Here is a 25924-nt window from a genome sequence, read left to right as displayed (position 1 = left end):
GAAACTGTGGTTGGTATGCAAAATAAATGAAAAAATTTAAAGGACAAAAAGGAGGAGGAGGAGGAGGAACAGTAGCAGCAGCTCTCCAAGAGCTGACCAAAGGTCTGAGTCTCAGAAGGGTAGAGGCAGGGCAGCTCCCCCAGCATGGTTTCAAAAACACTTCTCTCTGATCAGGGCCAAGACCCCCTTGACAAGTAAAAGGGGAAAGAAACAGAAAAGGAACCCATGACTTAAAAAATACAGAGTTTAAAATACAAGTTTATAGCACGGCTTCAAAAGATGAAGTCATTAAATAGTGGGCAAGTTGCCCCCCAAATCAAGCACCTTCAGGACAATCAGAGCATGGCTAAGACCCACTGACACTCCTCTCGGGCCCTATTCCCACACTAACAGACTTCCCTCAGTCCAGCTCACATTACTGACCCTCCTCTATACTTGAGCTTGCTCTCGCCTTGTTGGGTAAGTGCTGCATTTCTTTTGCTGTGATAAGCATCTTGACTAAGAGCGCACAGGAGACAGGAAGGGTTTACATGGCCTACAATCCCAGATCCCATCCATCTTGAGAAGTCAAGGCAGGAACTTAAAGTATCATGTCCACAGGCAAGAGCAGAGAGAGAACAAACAATGGACCTTGGCTTGCTTGCTCTCTCGGCAAGCTTTCTCCTCTCTTAGTTCAGAATTCCCTGCCTACACAATGGTATTGCTCACAATGGGCGAGGTCTTCTTCTATCAATTAACAATCAAAATAACCCTCCAGAGACATGTCATGGGCCAACCTGACCTAGACAATTCCTCACTAAGTCTCTCCTTCCAAAGTGATTCTAGGTTGAGTCAAAACCAACCAGCACCAAGTACAGACATTGGCAATTCTCCAAAGCAGGAAAGGACTTCAATGTGACTGTCATTTAGCTGTAGAACATGCCCATCCAATCAAAGATCTGGGCAAGGAGAAAGTGTGACCCTGGACCTGTTTCTCCTGCTGCTCCTTTCATCCAGAACACAGACTAGAATAAGAATTGCTACTCTGAATAGGTCACCTACCACAGTGGCTCATTTTCTTTATCTGTGAAACGAATATTCTACCACCTATTCTACAAGCCGAGGCTGTAAGGATTAAATTAAATATAGTAACTCTTCATAGAGTACTTGGCTCACACTAGGTACATGGTTGTAGAAGTATCTGGTGCCGCATGATAGTGGAAACAGCAAGTGGGTATCATTGATTCTCCACCTCTCTACTGTTCAAGAAGTGATGGCCAGCGCCAGACAAAGGGAAGACAGGGATGAAGTCACTCACAAGGCAGGACATTGTTATAGCGATTCTTCCCTCTGTTCTCAGCTACTTCAGCTGTATATTTAGGCAGACTTATTCCAATCAGCTTCAGATCCTGAAAACAAAAATAAGTGAGCTGTATATTTAATCAGGCACAGGGGAGAACACAGTAAGAGTGCAGAGGCAGAACAGATTAACTACTGCTAACTGGGAAGAGATGCTGAGCATCGAACCTCCAATATCTATGAGTAGGCTTTTCTAGGATATGGCCATGGAAGATGCCATCAAGTCAAAATGAGGTCACACTGGAACAGGGTGGGTCCTTAACCTAATAGGGTAATGTTATAAAATGGGTACAGAGACACAGACCCATGGGAAGAAACACCTCTTGGTAGCGATGGTGGTGGAAGCCATGGTCCCCCCAAACCAAGGGACAATGGTGCCTTCCAGAAACTGAGAAAAGCAGAGAAGGGTCTCCCCTAAAGGCTAAGGGGGAGCAGGTCCTGCTGACACTGTGGTTTTGAACCTCTTGCTTCTTGAACAGTGAGACAGTAAATTTGTCTTTAGCCACCCAGTTTATGGTCTTTTGATGGGGCAGCACTTAAGAAACTAAACTAGAGGGAAAAAATGAACGGAAAAGGAGGGGTCTTGCCTTCTAGAAGCTAGGTAGTCAGGAGTCACTGGCCTGCAAGGCAGAAGGAGGTACACAGGCCAGAGATGGGAGAGTATAGTGACAAATGCAACACAGATAGAGACTGAGTTCTCCTGTGGGATCTGAGGAATCGGGAGAGGCGGTGTCGGCATTGAGGACAGACTGTAATGGAGCTGTGGGCAAGGTTCTAGGGGTGAAAAGTAGACTCTGCAACAGGGCACTGTGTGGGGGCAGGAGGCATGCACCTTCTGATGAGGACAGTTCCTCAGCTAGTTTGGGGAACAGAAAGCAGCAGAGCCTGGAAGGTAAGAGACTAGTAAAGACACGCCTAACCCAGGGCCAGCTTTGACCCCACAGCTGTCAAGCCCCAGACCTCCGAATGGCCCATCTGGCTTCTTTGTTGCTCATACAATGACCCTAGTTAAAGGTCCCCTAGCGTCAACCCCCCATTTCTGTCTCTCTCTGGACAATCTTCAGGTATCCTCAAGACGAAACATATATTCATTCCACCAGAAGTAAAGGTCTGTGTGAGCTTTCTAGCCAACAGCAGGGTGCCCCAGAGGAACAGGTACAATCTTCTCTCCCCTCTAGGCTGTCTCTCACCCAAAGTTTTACCATAATACAAAACAGTTTACGACCACGTGCCTCGTATTCCTCTGCAAACCCACAGTTGGAGTCAGCTTGCTGTTTCTTAAAGTAGGCCTCAAAATTCTCCACTCGGATTAACTTGGACCTAGGAAAACAAAACAACGTGTTGGGTTTTTTTTTTATTTTTGCTTATTTTTCATTCAATTAAGTTCATACTCAAAACAGAAAATAAAAAGATATAAAAATGAAGCTACTCACTTTTTAGGTCTTCAACATAGAAAGGAAAAAGAAAAAAAATTAATCAATTAGAAAGATGTGCTCGTTTTAGGAGTAAGCATCAACTCAAAAGAACAAAGCCAGACAGAGTGACGGGTGAGGGATGCAGATTAATGTAGTTATTTTAAAAACAACAATTGAAGAAATGCAAATCAGAAAAGCAGCCTTGTCCTACAACTGACTATATTTGTGTCTTGAAATAACTTTTTTCCTCAGCTCTCGATAATCCACTCGACTTTTGTAAAATGTGACAATTACCTTCGTGAGGTGGGGGCTGTGGAGATAGCTCAGTGCGTCAGAGAGCATTCCGCTCAAGCCTAGGTCTGGAACCCCAATCCTCAGCACCCACACATAAAAACAGGTGTGGCCACATGGACCTGTAGCCCCAGTGCCCAATCGGGGCAGAGACAGGATGACAGGGCTTGCTGGGTGCCAGCATAGTTCTGAAATTAGGTAGAAACCCTGTCTCCAGGGAACACAGCAAAGCAGAGCCACCCCTTCGGGCCTCTGAGCACTCCTGGGAACGCACACCTGCACACACAGGTACATGAGACACACACAGAGAGAACCCTATTTATTAGTAAAACCGAAGAGCACGGGGGGACAAAAATAAAGGGACCTCAGGAGGACAGTAAAACTAAGACTCCTCCCAGAAATCAGCAAGGACTTCCAGATGATTGTGGCCAATCAGGGAAAATGTCAGCTATTCCGATCAAAAAATGCTTTAGCCAGTCACTGAACAGACGGGGGACCGAGAACCTTAAAATAAGTTTGTAACTCAGACTTACTTAATTTGAGAAAACGACACTTCATTGTTCTTGGCATCTTTCCTGTTTTGAAAGGGGGAAAAGGGGACATTAGACAAAGCCCTTCATCCTGCTCTGCCACCTTTCACATAGCCACAGACACCAGGCAGTGGATCAGGTAACACACTAAAACCCACTCACCAGTGCCCCACTGACATCAACTGCTCACCAGTACCCCACCGACATCAACCTGCTCACCAGTGCCCCACTGACATCAACCTGCTCACCAGTGCCCACTGACATCAACCCACTCACTAGTGCCCCACCAACATCAACCTGCTCACCAGTGCCCACTGACATCAACCCACTCACTAGTGCCCCACCAACATCAACCTGCTCACCAGTGCCCACCGACATCAACCTGCTTACTAATACTCAGCCTAACAGGCCAAACAGGAAATGTAAACTAAAAATCTGTAAACTTACACTTTCTTTTTATTGAGAAGAATCAAATATTTATTCAAGCAACTTTTAGGAATTTTCGTGTGTGTGTGTGTGTGTGTGTGTGTGTGTGTGTGTGTGTGTGTGTGTGTTCCATTCCCTTACTGTAAATGCCATTGTGTAAACTAACGCGAAGGCGGGAGCAGCCCTGAAAGAGAGTCAGATCCAATACTGCCACTGTGAGCACCTGCACCATTGGCTCACCTTCACCTGGTACTGAAACAAACCGCAACTGGGCAGCATGTACCAAAATGGGGGGGGGGGGGGGGGTTGGGGCATGGCCATTGACCCAGTTTAGCCTAGAGAAATAATCCTGAGCATGCCCAAAGGCTAGGTACAAAGTAGTCAAAAGTAATTCAAATATCAGTAAAATGGTTAAATAAATGACGGTAACCCCTGGTAGCTATGTAAAACGAGGCTGAAATGAAGCCCCCATCAGGTCTTACGTGAACAAACAGGGTTAGACATGAATGTGTCTAGCAGGACTCAGCTGGGGTGAGTGTCATAATCACATGGAAATGGTAAGAGCAGACTTGCTGTAATTATGGGTCACCGAATTTCTTTGCTTTTCTTGTGGGTATTTTTTTACACCAAGGGTTTGAATTTGGGGTTTGGTGGTGGCTTACTTGTTGTTTTGAGACAGGTGCCACTGTGTGGCTCTAACTGACTCTTCCCACCAGCTTCCTGCTAGGACCTGGCTCCCTGTGCCCTATTAACTTGACTACTGGACATTCCAGGTTTTGCACAAGGTTCTGATTCTTTTTCAGTTAATTCTAAAAGATTTAATTTATATGAAGAGAAGCAACTGTATCTGACTTACTTAGGGGAAATTATCTTCCAACTACTATTTTCTTGTGAAAATAGGCTTGGGTGGCACATGCCTATAATCTCAGGCTGAAGGATGAGGAATTCAAGGTCATCCTCCGCTACATTTGAAATAGCCTAAGATACACGAGACTCTGTCTCAAAACAAAAAAACAAACAAACCAGGGGAGGATGTCGAGAAAGCCAAATACTGGGTGGGAATATCCAGCTAGGAGCATCTGGCAGTCAGTGAATTCCAACTGACACAACAGGCTTCCCACCGTCAGGCAAGGGGAAGGGCAAAGACCAAGTTCAAGTTCTTCTTTGGTGTTTCCAACACTGATGCTGCATCCCTAGCGGGTCTTTTAAGACCTGCAGAGCCTCAGGAAGGCCATGAAGCAGAGAGCGGCCACAACAGAACTGCTCCTTTTCACTAACTCTACATAGGGTGGTGGGGGAAAGAAAATAATGAGTAACAAGACATGGAGTGAGACACTGGTCAGCACTCCTCAGCTCCTTGAGCCAAACACTCATTCCCATACCACAGAGGAGGACGGTAAGGCTAAGCCACTTCCAACAGCTGGGGAGAGTGGAATCTAAGCTTGAACTCGGCCCACTCTACAATCATATGAAACTCTTAACACATTCATAGCATCCTGGCTTCAAAGCAGCATCCTGCACAGGGGTGTAGGTCTCATGTGGTGGCTGGGGTGAGGTTTGGAATCAAATCACCCAGCTAGAGTCAGAGAGGAAAAAGTCTGGCCAGATGACGAGAGTGAAGAACACGGGCGCTCTTTCAACGCTTCCTTCTGATATTACAAATGGCTGCAACTCCTTACAATAAAAGGTTTCCTCAAACAGTAGCACATGATGATGAGGTAAGCAGTGTTACCTTTTCTTTCTCCAGAAGATGAAGCCTCCCACAGCAACAATGGCCAGGGCACCAAAGATACATCCAAACACGGCTCCACAGATGACGCCTGAAGAAGGTCCCCCCCAAGAAGCATGTCAGCTGGTGTTCACAAAGGACACTGCACTACATCAACAACCAGCCAGGACCCACACAGAATTCAGGGAGGAAGAGGGCATGGGGCACAGAGGGGAGAAGAAAGTATCTTTGGACAACAGCTTTCAAGGGCTGGTGTCTTCACCCTGAGCCCTCCGTTAGCAGGATGGTCCTGAGAACATCACAGACCTTGGCTAGGTCTCAGTTCAGTTGCAAATTTAGTGAACTGAGAGAGCAAGGTCAGTGGCTTTTCCAACCATCTATGAGCACAAGCCCTTACAACACCACACACATAGCAGGGAACCCCCTCTCTTTTTATGGGCTATTTAAGGGGAGGAGTAGGGACTCCCTGAATTTTGCTTCTAGGTTATCTGTTCTACTCAGCAGTTATGATAAACAAATGAACAGACCAGTCAGCCACTGTGTCTCCATCCTAGAGGAGGAAAGGAATCTTCACCTTGGGTCCCTGAAATTCCCACTTATCTAACTCTGTAATACAGACAACTTTTGCAGCATCTTTTAATGTCGACATTCAAGGACTCTTTAAACTAAGTCACATGTTTGCTGGCACATGGGCCCACAAATGACACTTAGAAAGCAAAGGACTAAGTAATCTGTAGATTAAAAAGAGTGGGTGGTTTGAGAGGAGAAGTGGGGAGCAGTTCCTTTGAACACACCAGAGTGGGGAGCTAGGCTTGGCCCAAAGGTCAAGGGATATGCCAATTTCTGAGAGGAGAAAACCAGGCACCTCTACCCTCCAAGGTGCCTGCAAGAGGTGCATGGACAGCAGGCTTCTGCAGACACGAGGTGGAAAACCCACCGCACTGATGTTTGCTTCCCTCTACCTGGATCCTGAGGCAAGAACACGGCCTCCGAGTAAGGACTGAAAGACACATAGCTCTCGTCTCCATTGATGAGTCCATCATTCCGACGGTTATAGGTAATATTGGTGAAGCCAGCAACACACACCCTATGGAAGGAACAAAGGAGAAAATAAGGTAACTGGGGTGTATCTACCACCTTAGTACACAGAACCTTAAATTCATGAGGCTCAGCATCCAACTGCAAAGACCCATATTACCGGTAGGAGCCCAGCGGCTCCAGCCTCCCGTTGTAATAGCCGAGGGTGGTGGATTGGTTCCCCACATCAATTTCATATTTCAAGACTTCAGACAAGCCCAGAGAGCGTCCCTTCTCTTCTATTCTTATGAGGTATGTCACATAAGTATCTGAGGCCCCCTTTTTGAAATCTTCGTATGTGTACTTCAAATCATCTGCAGAAGGCTCGACGGCTAAGAAAGGAACACAGAGGCAAATCATGGGTGGCAGCAGAAAGATGTAAGTGTCATAAAATAGCTCAGAAACCACACAGGTGCTGAGCGGCGGCGATGCCAGGAACCACTGTCTCTCAAGCAGCTCAGGGACAGGTGACTCCTTAGTTCTCAGCTTACACCACTTCATCCCAAGTCTGCCCCGGAAGCTTTATGATCCCTATTCTCAAGCAAGAAAAATGAAGGTGCAGAGCACTAGCAGAAGCCTGCCCAAAGCCACACTGCACATGCTGTGAAGCTGGATTCCTAGCCCTGATCTCCTGGTCCAAGAACTCTGTCTTTCCTGTGTCCGGCTGGTGCTGACCGACCTGGTAACCATGCAACAGGATTTTTTTTTAACTCAGCATGGCTCTGAGTTTGGAATTTGTTGAAAACAAATTCAGTGACAAAGGGCTTAGACTCAAAATTTTAAAAGTCAGAGAGAAAGAAAGAGATCTGCACATTTTGTTTAATGTTGGTTCACTGGAGTGCAGGTACATAGGTGTGAGCTAGTTTGTACGCATGTGTATCCATATGTGTGTGGAAGCCAGAGGACATCTTCAGGAATCATTCCTCAGGTACCTTCTACCTTTTCAGAGTCAGGGTTTCTCTCTAGCCTGGAACTTCACGAACTAATTAGCTGGCTGGCCTGGGAGCTCAGGGATCCTCCAGTCTCTGCCTCCCCAGCACCAGGATCACAAGGGCATGTCACAACGCCCTCTCTTTAATGCCGGTTCTAAGGACAGAACTCAGGGCCTGTGCAAGGAAAGTACTTTACCAAGTGAGCTCTCTCCCCAGCCCTGGGTAAAACATTCCCAATGCAGCTACCAGAGATGCTCTCACATCATTCCCTTCCAAGTGGCACAGAAAAGTCATTCTAATTCCCCTCCCCTCTCACCCACTAGATGTTCTTCACAGAGTCCCACTAGTAAGTGCCATCATTTTGTGCTTGCTTTCAAGAACAAGGCATCCTAAGTTAGCTAGTGATAGCCTATGGGCCAAATCTAGCCACCACCTGTGTGTAAACAGCTGTGTGGATGGGCACCCTTATCCTTCTCATATTTTCCATCCATGTTTTCATACCACCACAAAGGTGCTGGAGAGCCGAGCAGCCTGCGTGGCCAGGAAAGCTGAAGTTACTTGCTACCTGACTGATTCGAGCATCAAGCAAGCCCCTGCTTCCCTGTGAGTGCCAAAGCACAGTGCCGTGTAGAGGCATGCACTGAAGTCGCTGATGTGCCTCACAGTTACAGCATCACTCACAGTGGTGGTTCAAATGAGAATGGCCCCCAGAGGCTCAGATATTTGAATACTTGGTCCCCAGTTGGTGGAACTGTTTGGGAAGGATTAGGAGATACGGCTTTGTCGGAGGAGGTGTATCGTTAGGGGTAGGCTTTGAGGTTTCAAGCATCAGACCCAGTGTGTGCCATCACCCCCACACACATACACCCGCTTCCCAGTTTTGGATCAAGATGTGAGTTCTCAGATGCTCCTGCCACTATGCCTTTACTCCGCCATCATGGACTCTAACGCTCGGGAACTGTAAACCTGGTAAACACTTTCTTTTATAAGCTGCTTTGATCATGGTGTCTTACCACAACAATAAAAAAGTAAGCAGGATAGTTATGTCACACGAGTGAACCCATGCTGGCCCTCCTTACCTTCCCCAGTGGTGAGAAGGACGGCATAGGCTTTGATAGGTCCATGGCTGGCTTCAAAGCCACTGAACTTAACCTTTACTGAATTGTGACTGACAGATGTAATATTAGGGGATCCATCTGGAGGCGGTGGGTCTAAAACAACACAAAACAGAAGTCATCCAACATTTAAAACCAAAGAAGGTGAGAAACCACCGAGTAGAGAATGTGCTCGGATGCTCTCTATAAGACATGCCCCTGCCCAGGAAGATCTCTACCCATGCCCAAGAAGACCTGCCCCTGTACGGGAAGCTGTATGCAGAGCTCATCCAGAACATATCCCAAAGTAAGAAGCAGGAAGGGAGTAAGTACTGTGCAGAGACCTGGATCCTGAACAAGCCAGATGACAATGACTCCACAGATGTCCCCACGTTTACCATCAGCTCTCCAGCAATGACTCCACAGATGTCCCCACGTTTACCATCAGCTCTCCAGCAATGACTCCACAGATGTCCCCACGTTTACCATCAGCTCTCCAGCTGATAACAGTCAGAAAGGATCTCACACTTCCGCCCCAACTACACTCTCATAGCTTACCCACTGCAACTCCAGAAACCGGTTCCTTCCCATTCCTCCTTTTGAAATCTAAACTTACCCGCCCCCACAGCCCACAGGAAACAAACCCAGCAAAGACTTTCACCCCAACTCTCCTTTCCTCCAATACTTCCCAACTCATGGACGATGCAACTCTGAATTTAATTTGTGTTAAGTTCATAAATGTATAAATATTCATCTACAAAAGGAAATCACCAATTGAAAAAATGAGAATTGCTGCATAAAATGATGTACGGACATATCTGTTCAGCTTTTTTCCTCCTTTTTGTTTGTTTTCATATATCTCAGGCTTCTTTGAACCCCCTATAATAGGGAGGATGGCCTCAAACTTTTGAGCTTCCTGCCTCCATCTTGCATGTGTTGGGATTACAAGTGGGTGCTGTCACACACAATTTATGCCGTGCCAGAGACTGACCTCAAGCTTCATGCATGCTAAGCAAATGCTCTACCAACTGAGCTACAGCCCCAACCCAGAGATACCTAGTTCTGATGCGCTCCTGTGCTCTACGCCAAGTGTTATCCCCAGCCCAAGAAGCACAGACTCAGCCCTGGTCTCTGTTCTTTAGCAGTGTACAGAGAGGACACCAAGGAAAGCGGAGCTACAGAGGGGGAGATGAAATGTCCACTATGTTCTACAAAGCCAAAGTGGTGTGCTACGGGGCAGGGTACCATTGTGGGCCACACAACTTTAGGGAGTCCCATGCATGGTGTTTTCCCTGAGACTGTATAGTACACACCTGAGCAGCCATGTGGTCTCCACTATTTAATGTGCAGTACAGCAGTCCTGCTTACTGGTTAAGTACTGTTTCTCCTTTTTACAACTGAGACTCTTAGCAAGGTTAATTAGCTTTTCTAAAGATCACATGACTGGTAAATGGGACAAATTGAACTCAAACCAGGGTCCAACTTTCTACTCTGAGCCTCTGTCTATAAAAGACCTCAACCACTTTCCAAGTCAGGTCCCTCAAGTAAGAGGGACTACTTCTTAAGAAATTGGAAGAAATACTATTATGCCCTGAATAATACTTATCTAAAAGTCAAAAACACGAAGGAAGATATAACACCACCACCCCACTGGTTGAACTAAAACACAAGTTTGGCAAAGACAGGGGAGCAATGAACAGACAAAACAAAATCAATTCTTCCCAAGCAGGGAGTGGGGGAAGAAGAGGAGAGAGAAAAGGAATGGATGTGAAGGGTTGGCTGAGGAGAGCCCTGCACAGTATGTGGTCTTTTCTTCCCCTAAAGCAACTCAGGCTCCTGTCAATAGTTTCCAGGGAAATAAGTCCTGACTAAATACACAATAATGCTGTTGCTTTTTAAGTCTTCTTCTATAAGTATGGGGGTCACAGCGGTATGGGCTGGCTACATTTGAGAGAAAAAGAGAGTCCTTATTGTGAAGTGATCCACGGGGAATATTTACAAATGCACATAATCAATGGTCAAATCAGGTTTCAGAGTCATCCTTCTGAGAACAGCTTAGAAGGAAGGAGGGGTCATAAACGTGCTGACAGGTGTCCAACAGGACAGGAGTTTCACCCTACTGTCCAGACTTAGTATATATAACAGTATCTACTAAAAACGCCTTTCTTAACTGCAATAAGGGAGCTCCCTACTATGGGTGGGGGGGATGAAAGGCAAGGGAAGGAAAAGAAAGGAAAGGAAACATGGCAACAAGCTATTCTGCAAGGCCCCAGAACAGAGAACCGCTCGGGATGTGAAGCATACATCTCTCTGACTCCGCAGTCTCAGGCTGGATCTCTTCTGCAGGATAAGGTAAGCGGTAAAATAAGTAAAAGGGATGGAAGCACCCTGAAAGGATTCTGGGGCTACACTTGCATGCTGCTGGCCTCGCTGTTCCAGGGGTAGCCAGCTCCCTGCCCCAGGGCCCACCTGTGATGCCAGTGGTGCAGGTATTCTGGGCGGGGGGTGCCATCTTTCCACACGACAAGGTGACCAGGCTGATGTTGTACGAGGTAGAAAATTTCAAATATGTGATTTCTGTCCTGCGTTCTGTGTCATTGTCTGAAGAGCAGTCTTCCAGGTGTGTTGTATTGTGCCAACTGTCACTCCTGACCCCTAGCTCAAAGCCTGAATTCATGCCAGGGGGGCAGTCCCACTTCAGAACCAGAATTGGCTCCTTGGGGACCACCTCACAGTGGAAGAAGGCCACTGGTGCAGGTTCTGCAAAGCAAAGTACAGGGCAAGGTGAGGCTCACAGGAAGCAGAGGACCTGGCCCAGCACAAGAAGGAGACAGCCTGGATATGCACAGGCTGAGTGAACTAAGTAATACCAGACCATGTGACCTTGGGTCAGTCACCTAATTGCCCTGGGCTTTGGCATTGATTGAGGATTAAAAGAAACGTAAGTGTCAATCACCAAGCAATATTCCTGGAAGAGGGGCTGGAGAAATGGCTTAGCAGGTAGAGTGCTTGCTGCTCTTCCAGAGGACCCGAGTTCAGTTCCCAGCTCCTGTTCCATCCATCCCAGACAGACATGCTCATGTGGGTTTTTCTCTTGCTTAAGGCTTCAACTTCAACAGGAGTCCCAGCAGGCACCACTCAAACCACAAAGTAAGCAAGCAGACCAGGTGGGATGCAGTCTAACTGAGCAAGGGTCACTTAAAGCCACCGAGATAGATTTTTAATCACATCACAGGAAGATCAGAGCCTGAGCACTGAGCTCTGATGCCTCCTGCCCCTCACTGTCTAGCTCCGGCAGATCCCCTCCCACCACCCTGGCCTCCATTGATTCCTCTAGTACTGTGTTCTCTCCAGCCTCAGGGCCTCTGCACTGGCTGCTTCTCTGCTCGTAATGCAGGGGTCAAAACCCTGCGAGATTCATGTGGCTGGCTCTTTACCCCCTCAGATCTTCACTCAGTCACCTTTCCATTTAACCTTTTCACGGGGCATCCTCACATGACACCCTAGATAAGAACACCATTTCCCCCTTCCCTAGTTTTTTTCTTTTCCCTGTGCTTAGCCATAATCATCACCCAACTACCTGCTCACTTTTATTTATTATCTGTTTTATTCACCAGGATAAAAGTTCTAGAAATGCAGGGACCTTTCTAACACAGCAAGTGTTCAATAAACACATGCTGAATGAAGCAATGGCAGCAGCATGGACATGTCGTTGATAAGCTGCCAGCTGTCTTGCAGTGTTCCGTGTCCATGGTTGCCAACTGCAGGCACAGTAACCTACAGGCTGGGCAAGGCTTCCTGAATGTGAGCATCACAGAGAGAGAAACAGGAACCACTAGGAACAAGGGACTACTCACCCATACAGAATGACTTCCAGCCAGCTACCAGTGACGATGTAGCATTCCCAACTATTGCAAAGATCTCCACTGTGTAAGAAGAGCCAGGGATTAAGTCAGGGACCCTCAAAAAAGTTATCCCAGTGACTGTGATGTTCTTGATTACATAGCTTCCATCTCCAGCCTTCAAGATAAGGTGGTAGGAATACTTCGGAGAGGCTGCGTCCGAACTCCTCCACCAGATGGCTGCCACGGTGGTACTGGTGTTTACTTCGATGTCAGACACACTGCTGGGTGCTTGGTTTAAAATAAACAAACAAATAAACCACTTTGAATTACAGGACTATTACATTTACTATATCCAAAAGCTGCCTGGCTTTCTTCAAGAAAGAAATAATATAATTAATATGTACTGTTTCAAAAGATGATTACCCAAAAAGACATTCATAAAATTATACATATTAAATCTGAAAAGAATTTTAAATGTCCAGGCTTCTTCTAATATTTAAGTTTATCATGTATTTTCCAATATATTATTTCACAGAGAGATGGGGAAGGAAGAGAGGGAAGGCATTATCGTTTCCAACCCCCTTTTGGAATATGACTAATAACAAAGGTAAAGCATATGGTAAGCTACCACTTCCACCATCTATTCCATCTGCATGCTAGGGAAGCATCTCTCTCACTGAACAGGAAGAGATCCCTGTCGGTGGGCATCTTCAGGGCTGGCAGGACAGCAGCTCTCTAGACTATGTTTCTGCGGAGTAAGTAGCAGGTACTACAACATTCTCCATTCTCGAATGATGTTATTTTCTGCTTCCAGGGAACACTTCTGTGTTCACATGGCTCCAGCCACAGTGTCCTCAAGAGCTTGGAGGCTTTGCTGAGGCTGATGTTTTTAAGTTAAGCAGCTCCCACATCAACATGAAACCCAGAGCATAATCAGCCCTTTCTCCATCAGCTACTGTCCTTCCTCCATGTGAGAAGTGGAGGAAGCCCTCCCTCTGCCCACCCCCAGCCCCCACAAGACTCACCTGTGTACTGGGCAATGGAGCTGGAGTCACCCTGGACATGGTCCAGTTCTGGAGAGATTGTGACATTATATAAGGTGCCTGGGGTGAGGCCCTTTAATGTGATCGACTTCTGAGAAGTGGTGGTCTTGTTGGGGCCACATTCAGGCTCTAGAACTACATGGTATTTATATCCAGGAGCACTGTCCGTATTCTGCCACTCTAGCTGCATTTCATTGGTAGTGACATTGACCACGTGGATGCCAATCACAGCACTGTGGTCTACTCAGAGAAAAGGAAGCAAAGTATCTAATCAGGATTCCAGCTTCATCTCAAAGCGTCTGTTAAAAGAACCAACTCTTTGTAAGCCAATTCTCCAGTGAGGTCAGACATGGCGCACTAGAGCCAGCCTGGGCTAGAGTGAAACTCTACTTAAAACAAAACAAAACAAACAAACAAAAGAGCCTCCAGTGAGTTCACAAAGGCCACACCCATGAAGACCAGACGAGAAGAGCAGGCACTGGATCCCCTGGACTGGAGTTACAGGTGGCTGTGAGCATGCATGTGGATGCTAGGAATCAAACCCAGGTCCTCTGGGAGAGCATTCAGTGCTCGTAATTGCCAGACATTTCTCCAGGCCTATATTCCATTTCTTACTCTGCCCCAGGATTCTGATGTATTTAACCTGTGGCACTTCGTTAAGCTATGTGTATTTCAATAAAGAGTGTGTTTGAAGTTGAGTGTGACTGTACACCTATCATCCCAATAATATCTATAGAGCTCAGGCAGGAGGATTTCAAGTTCAAGGCCAGCCTGAGCTCCATAGCATGGCCCTGTCTAAATGAATAAGTTAAGTGTTGGTTTGCTTGCTTTTTATCATTCACTCAAAAGAACATGCATTCACATGAACTGCCTGGCACATTAAAGAGGAAAAGGAAGGAAGAGCTTCATAAACCATAATATGGTTACATGAGGAAACCTTTCTCTAAAAGCAGGAAGGCCGTGCTAGCTATGGGGGTATCATTATATGCACAGAGCCAAAGGTTCAACTATAAAATCAAATTAGTTGTTTAATTATGACAATGATGTAAACAAAAGGTATGGCTGTGGGCACAGACAGGAGAGAAATTCAATCATATAAGAACAGTTAAGAGCTACATACGTTCTCTTCCCTTTTGCATGGTAAATAAACACAGCATACTATTTATCATTAGCCATCTGTCAATGTGCATTTTGGCAGTGCTAAACATATCCCTAGTATTGTATAAACATTACCATTATCACACTCAAAATGTTTCCATCATTTTTCAGTGTAAAATCTGTGCCTACTTCACACTACCCATTCCTTCTACCTGACTTCCTCTCTGTCTCTGTGAACCCACCTACTCTGGGCACTTCGTATAAATGGAAGCATAAGTACTTGTCTTTTAGGAGTGTGGTGACACACACCTTTAACCCCAGCATGCAAGAGGCAGAGGCAGGAGATCTCTGTGAGCTTGAGATAAGCTGTTCTATATAACACATTCCAGGCCAGCTAGGGCTACATAGTAAGACCCTGTCATTAAAAGTAATAATAAAATTATCCTTCTGTGTGTGACTTATTTCACTTTGTAAAACGCCCTTTGTGTGACTATTTCACTTCCAATATTTACAAGCTCCATCTATGCTGCAGCATACACGAGGATCCTTCTTAAGGCAGAATAATATTCTAGTGTGTAGAAACAAAGCTGCATCTCATCTACTTGTGTGCCAATGGATCCTGGGCGGCTTCTGTCTTTGGGTTTCTGGGAATGAACACTGGTGTACAAATAGCTATTTGAGACTCTGCTTTCAATTCTTTCTGAGAGATACCAAAAAGTGGAACACTAGATCAGAAGATACTTGTTTCTCTTTCTCTAGATAGCCTTTAATGCTGTTCCACTATGTCCAGGTAACAGTGACAGCAATTCAATAGTTGACAGGAACTCTAGGTATCTGGAGCCATACTCCAACCCTACTCTTGCCACCTAATCCAAGGAACCTACCCCTAGGCCACACACAAATACAAGGCTGATTTTAAATTATCCCATAAAATAAACATTGCCAGACATGTTGGCACACGCCTTTAATCTAACGCTAAGCAGAAGCAGGCTGATCTCTGTGAATTCAAAACCAACCTACAAAGCCAACGAGTTCCAGGCCAGCCGGAGCTACACAGAGAAACCTTGTTTCAAAAAAATGAATAAATAAGTAAAAAGATAGATAGATAGATAAATAACGATGGGAAAATATTCACAATATACAGGTAAGCGAAGAGAAAGCAGATTGTAAAACCACACACGAACAGAGACAGCAAGTTTATAAAAGGTAACTATGTATGTTTGCATACATCTCAAAATAGCATCAGGGAGCTGGCTATGGTAGCACGTGACTTTAATCCCAGCATCTGTGAGGTGGAGTTCGAGGCCAACCTCAGAGAGCCACATAAGACCCTATCTCAAAAGGTGGGGGAGACTGATAAGATAGCCCAGTGAGTGAAAGCACTTGCCACACAAGCCTGACAACCTAAGTCCAACTCCCAGAACCTAAATCCCAAAAGTTATCTTCTAACCTACACATACAGTGTGGCACCTAACTGATGTTTTTGCGTGTGGTTTTTTTGTTTTGTTTTGTTTTTTTGGCTTGACTTAATTTTTGTATTGTTGATATGCACCACAGTCATGAAACATTTTAAGATTCTTTTCCATAAAAAGAAAAATATATTTGGAAAACAAGACATCTCTAAATTAAGCTGGTTTCCTGTAAGAAACTTCAATGTCAAGATGCTTACCAGTTCTACCATGGACTGTTCTGGATGGCCCTTCAGTCCCATCTGGTCCTCTTGGAAATATTTCAAAATGATAACTGGTTGCAGGCTTTAAGTTTTTAATGATGGTGGTCTGCATTCTGGTTGTATCATTTCGAATCATCTCACCTCCCTCCTGCATGGTGAGAATCTTAAAGGATTCTGAGTCACTGCTTCTCCAAGACAAACCAATTTCCCTTATGCTGACATTTGTCACTTGGAAGTCAGAAACTGGACCAGGGGCTGTGGAAGACAGTGAGGAAGTTAGACAAAGAACTCCATCTCCAGGCACGGTACAGTAGTGGCATTGCCCACAATACCAACACCTGGGAACCTAAGACACGGGGATCGCTTAGACTACAAAGAGAAAGCTTGTCTCAAAGACAAAAGAATAAAGTCCGTCTCCAGAGGACAGAATGGCCAACCCTCATAAGGCACTGACCTGTTCTCCCTTTTGCTTTTCTCCGGAGCACCAACTACAGTATAAGCCCCTTCAAAAACTGGTGCTTCTGGCTAAAGAAAGATCTCTTGGCCACAAGAGTGCAGAGACCATGCCAGTCACCCGCAGGCAGTGACAAGAGGTAAGGATTCCCAGGCTCTGAGGATGAGTGCTGGCCATGGCTGGCTGCTTTACCTTGAACATCTTCCTCCCGAAGGTCTAATCTCACCTCTGTTGTTTCCCTGCTGAGGTGCCTGCCCACTGCCCACATTACCTCAGACGTGGCTTCCACTTCCATAAAGTAAGGCTAACACCCACCATACTACAAGGATGTCCAAGCAAGCACTCATGACACAGTGCAAAAACTGCCCATTGCTGAGCACGTGATCAGGGCCAATCAAAGGTCATTGTTATTACGTCTCACACCCTGAAGGGCAAATGAGGCCCTGTAGAGCCACAGATGGTGCTAGACATTCCTTCAGGACAGCACAGGGCTTCCTCACCTTGGACTGAGACCTGGCACATAGCAGACCACAAGGAAGGTGAACTAGAGTGCTGGTTAGTTTTTAATGTTAACTTGACACAACCTAGAGTCACCTGGGAAAGGGAAACCTCAGTTGTGCAACTGCCCAGATTGGATTGGCCTATGGCCATGGCTGTGAGAACAGTCTTGATAGATGATTGATGTGGGCAGGCCCAGCCCACTATAGGCACACTGTATTAGGGAAGGAGGGCCTGGGGTGTTCAAGAAAACTAGCTGAGCACAAGCCAGAAAGCTGGCCAATAAGCCACGTTCCTCCATGGCTTCTGCTTCAGTTCTGTCCCGACTTCCCTAAGTAATGGATCGTAACCTGTAACCAGCTTGCCACCTGGAAGGGTAACCTGAAGTAAACTTGTTTCTTCCGCCTAGTTTCTCAGGCCACAGAGTTTACCATACAACAACAGAAAAACAAACTAGACCAGATACTAAGGAGTGAACTTACAAGTATACACTTGGAGGAAGCCTGGTGTGCCCTCAGTGTGATCCAGGAAAGGACGTACTGTGATGCTGTACAAGGTGCTTGAGCTGAGTCCAAGGATGAGGGCCTCAGTCTCATTGACAGTTTGGTTGGTGGAATCAGTCCCTCCAGCCACATGGATCATGTAGGTGTAGGGTAAAGATGACCCATTATACTTGCTCTTCCAGGTCAGGGTCATATTTGTGGCACTGATGTTCACAGCTCTGATGTCAAAAACCTGGCTGGAATCTTTGAAGACACAAGAGAAGGAAAAGTAATCAGGATGGTCAAGTAAGAATGAGACAAGAAAGTATCATCAGGACCTGTCATTAGTCCTGAGGAAAACATTATGGACTGGTCATCCTCATTATCAGCTTACCATGACCAGAGATGTATGTGGGTCTCACCAAAGTTGAGCATCAGTGAAGACACAGCCTGGCCAACTGCACCTCACAGATGCTCTGTTTTCAGTTTGTGAGAAGACCTTGAAAGATACTACAGATTCCAGATCAAACAATAGTACGGACTTTCACATGCTGCCCAGGGGGTAGGAGAGGGTGAGCCAGAAAGTCCTCAAGTACAGATCCACCCAAGAACAAACACTATTCATCATGAATTAAAGGTATCACATCTGGACAGAAAGCACACTGGATTCCAAGGCCAAGTGGGCTTTACCAGCTAGATAGACCTTAGGAAAGCCACGGAACTCTCATCTGTGAGACAAGTTAGCTGCCCTAGCCTTACAAGAAGACAACGTGAGAACTAGATGTCCTCTAGTTGTTGTGAAATAATCTTTCTGTACACTGTGAAGATAACTTTGTCAAGGGACCTTCTGACTGGTTTAATAAAGAGCTGGCCAATATCTAGGCAGGAAGAGGTTAGGTGGGACTTCTGGACAGAGAGACAAAAAGAGGAGATGAATCTAGACAGGGAAGATGCCAGAGGAGACAGAGAGGAAGTGGGACATGCAGGAGGAGAGGTAAAAGCCATGAGCCACCTTTTAATAGAAATGGGTTAAGTTCTAAGAGCTAGTTTAAAACAAGCCTGAGCTAAGGCCAAGCTTTCATAATTATTTGGGAGCTGGCTGGAAGGATAGAAAAAGACTTGTTACATCCTGCTATCTACTCTCCCAGCCTATCCTGTCTTTCTTCTGCCTGTCCTGAGTTCCAGAAGGCTGCATTCTACATGTGACATCACTGGAGACCTTCCATATGGCCTGTGAGCACTCTCCACCAATGAATGAGATGGACAGATTCTGAGGATTGGCTGACAGGGGAGTAATCGGTCTTACATCCCACACCCTCTGAAAACTATCTCTTCCCTCACTCCAGCTCTGGAGGTAGCTTTCTACCAGCCACTTGTTTGGGTCCTAAATATACTTGACAGTTTCCTTAACCCTGACTCACATAACCAGTCACTTGAACAATACCAGATGGTGTGTGTGTGTGCACATGTATGTAGACACATGTGTTGGAGACATATAGATATAGATACATAGCTCCCACCCTCAATTTCACCTGTTGAAATCCTAACTGCTGGGCTGATGGCATTCACAGGTGGGCTTTCAGAAAGTGATTAATCATGAGGGTGGTTAGAACATCAAGAATAGAATCAGTGTCTTTATTAAGAGGCCCAAAGCAGCTCATGTGTACTGCGATGTTGGAACACAGGTCTACAACTGGAAAGGAGGCCCACAACCAGAGACCAACTATCTCTAGCAGTTGACCTCACACTTCTAAGGGAGACCAGGACTAGATATGGACCACCCTCTTATGCAAGCTCCTCATGTGTAGGAGAGCCTGCCACCAATAACAGCATCTCTGGGGCACCCAGTATCTTCAGCCAGCCTTCCTCATGCTGAATCTCAGTGTACTGCTGTCACTAGACCACTGAGAACCCTGAGTCAAGCAGCTGCTCCATACAACCTCTCTCCTTTCCAGCAAAATGTTATCATCTCCAGAAGAGGAAAAGAGAAAGACACAAGTTGCTCCTGCTTCAGCATGGATGCTGGGAAAGCTGTCATTGCTCACAGGCACAGCTTCTAACCAACATCTTCTCCACATTTTCTAACGCTGTACAGGTCACACAGCCTCACCAGCCATTGCCGGCAATTATTCCAATGTGGGCTTCTTCTTTTCCCTCCCCACTCACTAAAAGGAAGGACATACATGTAGTATCTCTCTAAGAGTTACACTAAGCCTTCGAGAATTACAAGGATCTTCAAGATGTCCCCTTAGTCCCCTCCTTCCCCTGCATCCCCTCATCCCAGGTTCTAGTCCTCGCTTCCCAACCCCTGGACTCCTGGCTAGGGCCTCTTGCTGCTCTAAGCCATCTGCTACTGTTCACACAACCATTCTTCTGAACACTATCTTACCCAGTCGCCCCTGAAGATGGGGGTTTTTGGTCCAGGGATATCTTTTATAAACACCTGGACAGAAGAGTTTTTTAAACAGTCATAAACCTGTCAAAGCCCCTCGGGTGAGCCACCTTGCCACCGCCTCTCCCACTATCCCCTGCCCTCTGCCTCACACCCCAGGTCTGTCATCTGTCTTTCTGATCAGGACCCTTCCTCAACTAAAGTGTCCTTCCCCGCTCCCCTTCCAGCCCATCTCCATTTATCCAAGGCTTGCCATCTTCCCTGTAAGAGACCCCCTTCCTCAGGACTGGATGTTAGAACTGTCCTCTCATCTCCCCAGGTCCACAGCATTTGGAGGGCAGCAGAATGCGCAGGAGCCATGCACCACCTGTGCAGCAGCCCCTGCTCCCTTTCCAAGTAGCAGCCAACATGTTTGGTAGGAGGAACTGCCAGTCACCCACATGAGAGCCAAGGGACACCAGCTCCCTCACCCAGCACAGCCATGCGTCAAGCAGATACACACATCTATCCGGGGACTTGGAATTCTGGCACATCACCAGATCTAGGGTGGCCCAGTACTTCCTGGATGCCAGTTTGTCTTCTGGCCTTGCTTCTCAGCCTTGGCCCTCCTTCCCTCAGGTCTGTTGACCTCAGACAGTCTTTCAAAATATTTTCTGCTAAGATACCCCAAGCCAGTGCACACCGAGTCCCTGAGGGCTACGAAGCTGAGGTGTCTGTTCCTGAGCTCAAAGGGCTCAAGTGCAGATGTTTCCATGCATATATCTCAAGGCCTCATCTATATGGAAAACCCCCAAGACCAGGAACCATACATCTCCTTATTCCATCATAAGCACCAATTGCAAAAGCTTCCAAATCCTGAACTCACAAAGTGGGAGTGCCTATGAATGACAGCTAATGACAGCAACATGAATGTCCTCAAGTGTCCAGATAGAGAGATCAATACGAATCCCAAAGGCAGGCCCAAACAGAAGCTCTCAGGCTAATCTGCAGATACAGATGTGAGGCAGCACCCCGAATCCACACCCCTGCTCAGTGAGCTTCATAACAGATATACTGTGGCCACAGAGGTAAGTAGAAGCCCAGCGTATGGGCTCTATCCAAAATCTCTCTCAGGAAGATCCTGCTAATAACAGAACTAGCTGCTAAGAGAAATAAGTCAGAGAGAGAGAACTGCAAAAGATAAAACTTCATTGGGGTGGGCAGGGCCTCAGGCTGAAGCCATTTCCCAAATTCCAACCTACTTGTTATGAACACTACTTGGTTCCCAGGCTGTGCTTCTGTCCCATCTGCTGCCCGAGAATAAACGGTGGCTGTGTAGTTAGTACCAGGCTTTAACCCAGTGAGCATGACCTCTGTGAGGGAGGGACCCTGAACGGAGGGTAGGTCTGCAGGGTCAAGTGGTTGGGACACCACTGGGCTTCTCACGGTGACGTTGGTAGCTGTTTCAAACACAGGAGGCAAAGACATTAACAAGAGAATACATCCCCCACCTTCCACCACCCCATCCCATAGGATGACACATCCAACAGGGCCCACAGCTGGTACTCCATAAATATATCTTCTCTGCCTCCTCCTGAGAAAGATCCGGTTCCCTGAAAAGAACCAGATATTTCACTTTGTACTATTACTCCAGAAACACCACAGTTTCTTTGTGGTTTTCTTTGAACTCTGGTATGTTGGCCCATTCGCCTTTCTTTGGGGGCTTATCTACCATCCCAACATGGTTTCCCACAGACCATACCATCTCTCTACCTTTGCTCACAAAAGTCCACTCAGGAGGGTTTTCCCAGGACTACACCTGAGCAGGAACATCAGGGGATGAGATGAGAACAGCTCATGACCATTTCTCCTTGAACTATGTGGAAGGGCCTCCCTGAGAAGCCCCTGACACACAGACCAAAGCAGGAGGAAGAGCTAAGAGTGACCCAGCTTCTGAAGGCCTCCCTACCTGTCATGAGCCATAAATTACCTTTCATTCTTGGCTCTTAACATCTGGTTTCTGATCCTGATACCCAATTTGCATCTCTGTTTCCTTGGTGTAAGATGGGGATTAAGTCTCTGTCTCCCATTTCACAGTTACCAGAGGAATCCACTGGAAATGCTACAGAGTCTACAAATGATTCCTCCAAAGAAAGGACAGAAGACATCTACAGGCCTGCCTGCTAAGGGTCCCCTCTTCTCCACGGAGAGGGCTGGTCTGGCCATCCTTAGGTTAACACTCGTCATCTGTTCACCTGAGTAGAAGGTCGAAAGGCCTGTCTACTTTCCTGAATTCCAAAAGCCAAAAGTCTCCAGCCCTACCACCAGGCTGAGCCCTGTGCTCACTTGTAAAACATGAGCCCTCTTCCTTCAGACTACACTGTGGCAGGAAAGCCCTCCAGCGATTCTAAAACCCTATACAAATACATGAACAGTGTGCTCTAAAACCAGTAAGTGATAAAATCAGGTGCCCGGTAGTGTAACTCACCTTCTGCAGCTCCTAAGTCATTCTGTGTCTCACTTGATTCTGGGACATGCCAGGTATTATGGGTGCCCGGCTTCAGGTCTGAAAAATTGAAGGAGTCTCTGACGGATTCAAGAAGCATCCGGTAGGAGGCAGCGCCATCTGCATCACTCCAGACGAGACTAGCTTGCGTCACACCCATGAAGGCAACTCGGAGATCAGACACTGGCCAAGGTTCTGTTTCAAAAACACATAGTGGGTATGAGCGGGAGAGGAATCTGTGGTCACCTTCCCTTCTGTCGCTGCCACTTCAAAGTGACCCACTAGAAAGACCCCATTTGTATCAGAGTCTAAACATCTCCACAACATCTCAGGGGCAGGGGACAAACACTATCCAAAAAGATGAGAAGGGTTAGGCCTTAAAGCCAAAACTGCTTATGTTCTGTGTTACTGTTCAAGATTAACCCCAATAGGAATTTGAAATTCTTTAAAATACCCTTCCATACAGTGGCACTGAACTGCATTTTAGACATTGAAAACAAAGCACAAAAAAAAAAAAAAAGTTTCTAAATCTAGAAGTCTCAGTTCAAAATAACGCAAACAGGATCATTTTACAATGGCCAGATGTTCTAGCCCAGGAGACATCCTTGTACTCCAACACCAAGGAAATTTTCTAAAAGACTTACCCAGGCCCTTGCATCACCTTATTTTCCTAATGGCAAATTTCAGTTCAGCCTAAGAGACATACACTCCCTTCAGCTTTTGCAATTTTTTTTATTGCTTGATTTGTTGGTTTCACTATGTAACCCAAGCTGGGCTTGAACTTGCACCCATCTTCCTGCTGTGGATGATTAATGGATAAATAAAACACTGATTGGCCAGTAGATAGACAAGAAGTATAGGCAAGACAAAGAGAGAGGAGAGGTCTGGGAAGTGGAAGGCTGAGGCAGAGAGACGCTGCCAGCCACTGCCATGAGAAGATGTTAAGATACAGGTAAGCCACGAGCCACGTGGCAACTTATAGATTAATAGAATTGGGCTAATTTAAGATATAAGGACAGCTAGCTAGAAGCCTGAGCCATTAGGCCAAACAGTTTAAATAATAAAAGCGTCTGTGTGTTTATTTATTAAGTGGCCTGCGGGACTGCGGGGGCTTGGCAGGACCCGGAGAGAAAACTCTCCAGCTACATGTTCCCACCACTGCCTCCTGAGTACTAGCACTGGAAGCATGTCCCCCGCCAGCCAGCACTGCTCCCTTCACCATGTGACAGAAGACCAGGGACAGCAGAAGGGGCAGATGACTCGCTCAAGAACATACAGTGCTGTGTGTTCAGTGAGGAGATGAGAGCGCACAGAAAGCCATACACGCAGAAGTGGTGGGGTTCCAGAGAAGGACCCTGCCTGAGGTCTGAAGAGGGCTGACTGCAGATACTGGTCCAAACGATTCAAGGGCAGCCTCCAGTTCTGACATGAGGTGACTGGTCAGCTTTTTGATTTGACATCTCACATCAGGTATCTCAGAGGCGAAGACTTCTAAATCAGGTGGCCGTGGGTTGCTTGGGTTTTGTAGTTAAGTGGGGATTACATGGAGGCCTCCATGCCTACCCATCACTTATTATGTGGGTGCTGACCATCCAAACTCTGGTCCTCATGCTTGCACAACAGCACTTTACATACTGAACTATCTCCCTAGCCCGTGTGTGTGTGTGTGTGTGTGTGTGTGTGTGTGTGTGTGTGTGTATTTTGTTGGTGTTGAGAGTTGAACCAGGGTCTCACACATACTAGGCAAGCACTGTACCACGGAGCTATAACCCCTGCTCTCTATCTGTATTAAAGAATTTAACACCGATAAACCAGACCATTTAATGGATTTTGGTGACTGTATGGATATCATGGTTCTCTGTTAGCTAGAATCAGGCTCTCCAGGTTTCAATTCAGTTGCTTAATATCTGGTACTAAGGGATCTTAGAAGAAACTTAACTTCTCCACATCACAGTTTTCACCTTCAGCTTTAAGAGGACAAAATAGTGTTTTTCATACACAGCGTCTGACCTGATCTCTTCCATAGAGCCCTGTCCTGTGGACTCCACCATGGGTAAAGGCACTCTCCTCACCTCCCCACGTTATTGCTACTATAGCCACCAGCCCTGTCTATTTTGCCCCTTACTTGTGACAGCTTTGTCCATGGGGACTCCCAAGGGTTGACTGGCTGTCACTGGAGTGACAGAGAACATATATGAAGTAGTTGGACTTAAGCCTCTGATGTTATATGATGTTTCATTTTCATCAGTAGTAGACACCAGATTCTCTTCCTTATTCTCTATTGTGTTCAGAGTATCTGAAGCAGCTGAATCATTGTGCTTCCATGTCGATCCCACGCTGGTTGGGCTGGAAACAGTTTCAATGTCATATACAGAGTTTGTTGCTATTTAAATGAGAGAGAGAGAGAGAGAGAGAGAGAGAGAGAGAGATTAATTATATGTAATAAATATAAGAGTAAAGCCCACCTTGTATGTCTACTTTTCAGAACTCAATTTTATTTCTCTTCATTTGCCTCTTTGACTTTCCTGAAACAAAATACATCCAAGTACACATGTGCTCGTGCATGGAGTGTGTGTTCTTAAAACTGAAGTCAAAACAAACAGAAACTGGCCATGTTGGCTGTGAGATTAACCTAGTGTTAAATCTTGACATAAGCTGACACAGAGATCTCAGATACAAAATGAGTCTTGGAAAACTGCCTATGAAAATCTATTCTACCAACTGGCTGAGTGACTTGGGATAAGCCCCTTAAAACTACTCCGTCTTAACTCAATACACCACTCCAACTCTGAAGGGTTATTATTAAACCATCAGGACAAAATAGACAAGATCATTACATTAAGACCTCAATCCTACTTGCCTCTTGTCATATAATTTTATTCAAAGTCATATCAAGTCTTAGACTATCAGTTTCATCCTTGGGACAATGCCAGGTATGCAAGATCCCAAACCAATGGAAGACACTAGCAAGTGCATGCACCCTGGGTAAGTTCCAGACTGAGGAGTAATGCTCAGAAACCCAATTCAACAGTGCATTGAAGACTAGTCATTGTGACCAAGTGAGATTCATCCCAGGGATTTAAGTGTGGTTCAGCATATGCAAACAGCATATGTGATACGTTG

General features: G+C 46.1%; 1 protein-coding gene across 1 annotated transcript in view; it reads right to left on the bottom strand.

Moving 5' to 3' along the window:
• The window catches only part of Ptprj (protein tyrosine phosphatase receptor type J), a 141799-nt gene that overhangs the window by 11168 nt on the left and 104707 nt on the right, over positions 1–25924 (bottom strand). Inside the window, exons 3-18 of the mRNA XM_036184263.1 lie at positions 24927–25184; positions 22784–22996; positions 21558–21755; positions 17925–18188; positions 16488–16745; positions 13703–13960; positions 12690–12965; positions 11302–11592; positions 8818–8949; positions 6928–7138; positions 6692–6816; positions 5733–5820; positions 3578–3619; positions 2772–2780; positions 2571–2658; positions 1298–1388 (exon numbers count right to left, since the gene is read on the bottom strand). Coding sequence (XP_036040156.1) covers positions 1298–1388; positions 2571–2658; positions 2772–2780; positions 3578–3619; positions 5733–5820; positions 6692–6816; positions 6928–7138; positions 8818–8949; positions 11302–11592; positions 12690–12965; positions 13703–13960; positions 16488–16745; positions 17925–18188; positions 21558–21755; positions 22784–22996; positions 24927–25184 — 2802 coding nt within the window. The remainder of the gene's footprint in view (positions 1–1297; positions 1389–2570; positions 2659–2771; positions 2781–3577; positions 3620–5732; positions 5821–6691; positions 6817–6927; positions 7139–8817; positions 8950–11301; positions 11593–12689; positions 12966–13702; positions 13961–16487; positions 16746–17924; positions 18189–21557; positions 21756–22783; positions 22997–24926; positions 25185–25924) is intronic.

This window comes from Onychomys torridus, chromosome 4, assembly GCF_903995425.1.
Source record: "Onychomys torridus chromosome 4, mOncTor1.1, whole genome shotgun sequence".
Lineage (NCBI taxonomy): Eukaryota > Metazoa > Chordata > Mammalia > Rodentia > Cricetidae > Onychomys > Onychomys torridus.
The sequence above is the reverse complement of the archived record's forward strand: the minus strand, read 5'-3'. Positions and strand labels throughout refer to the sequence as shown.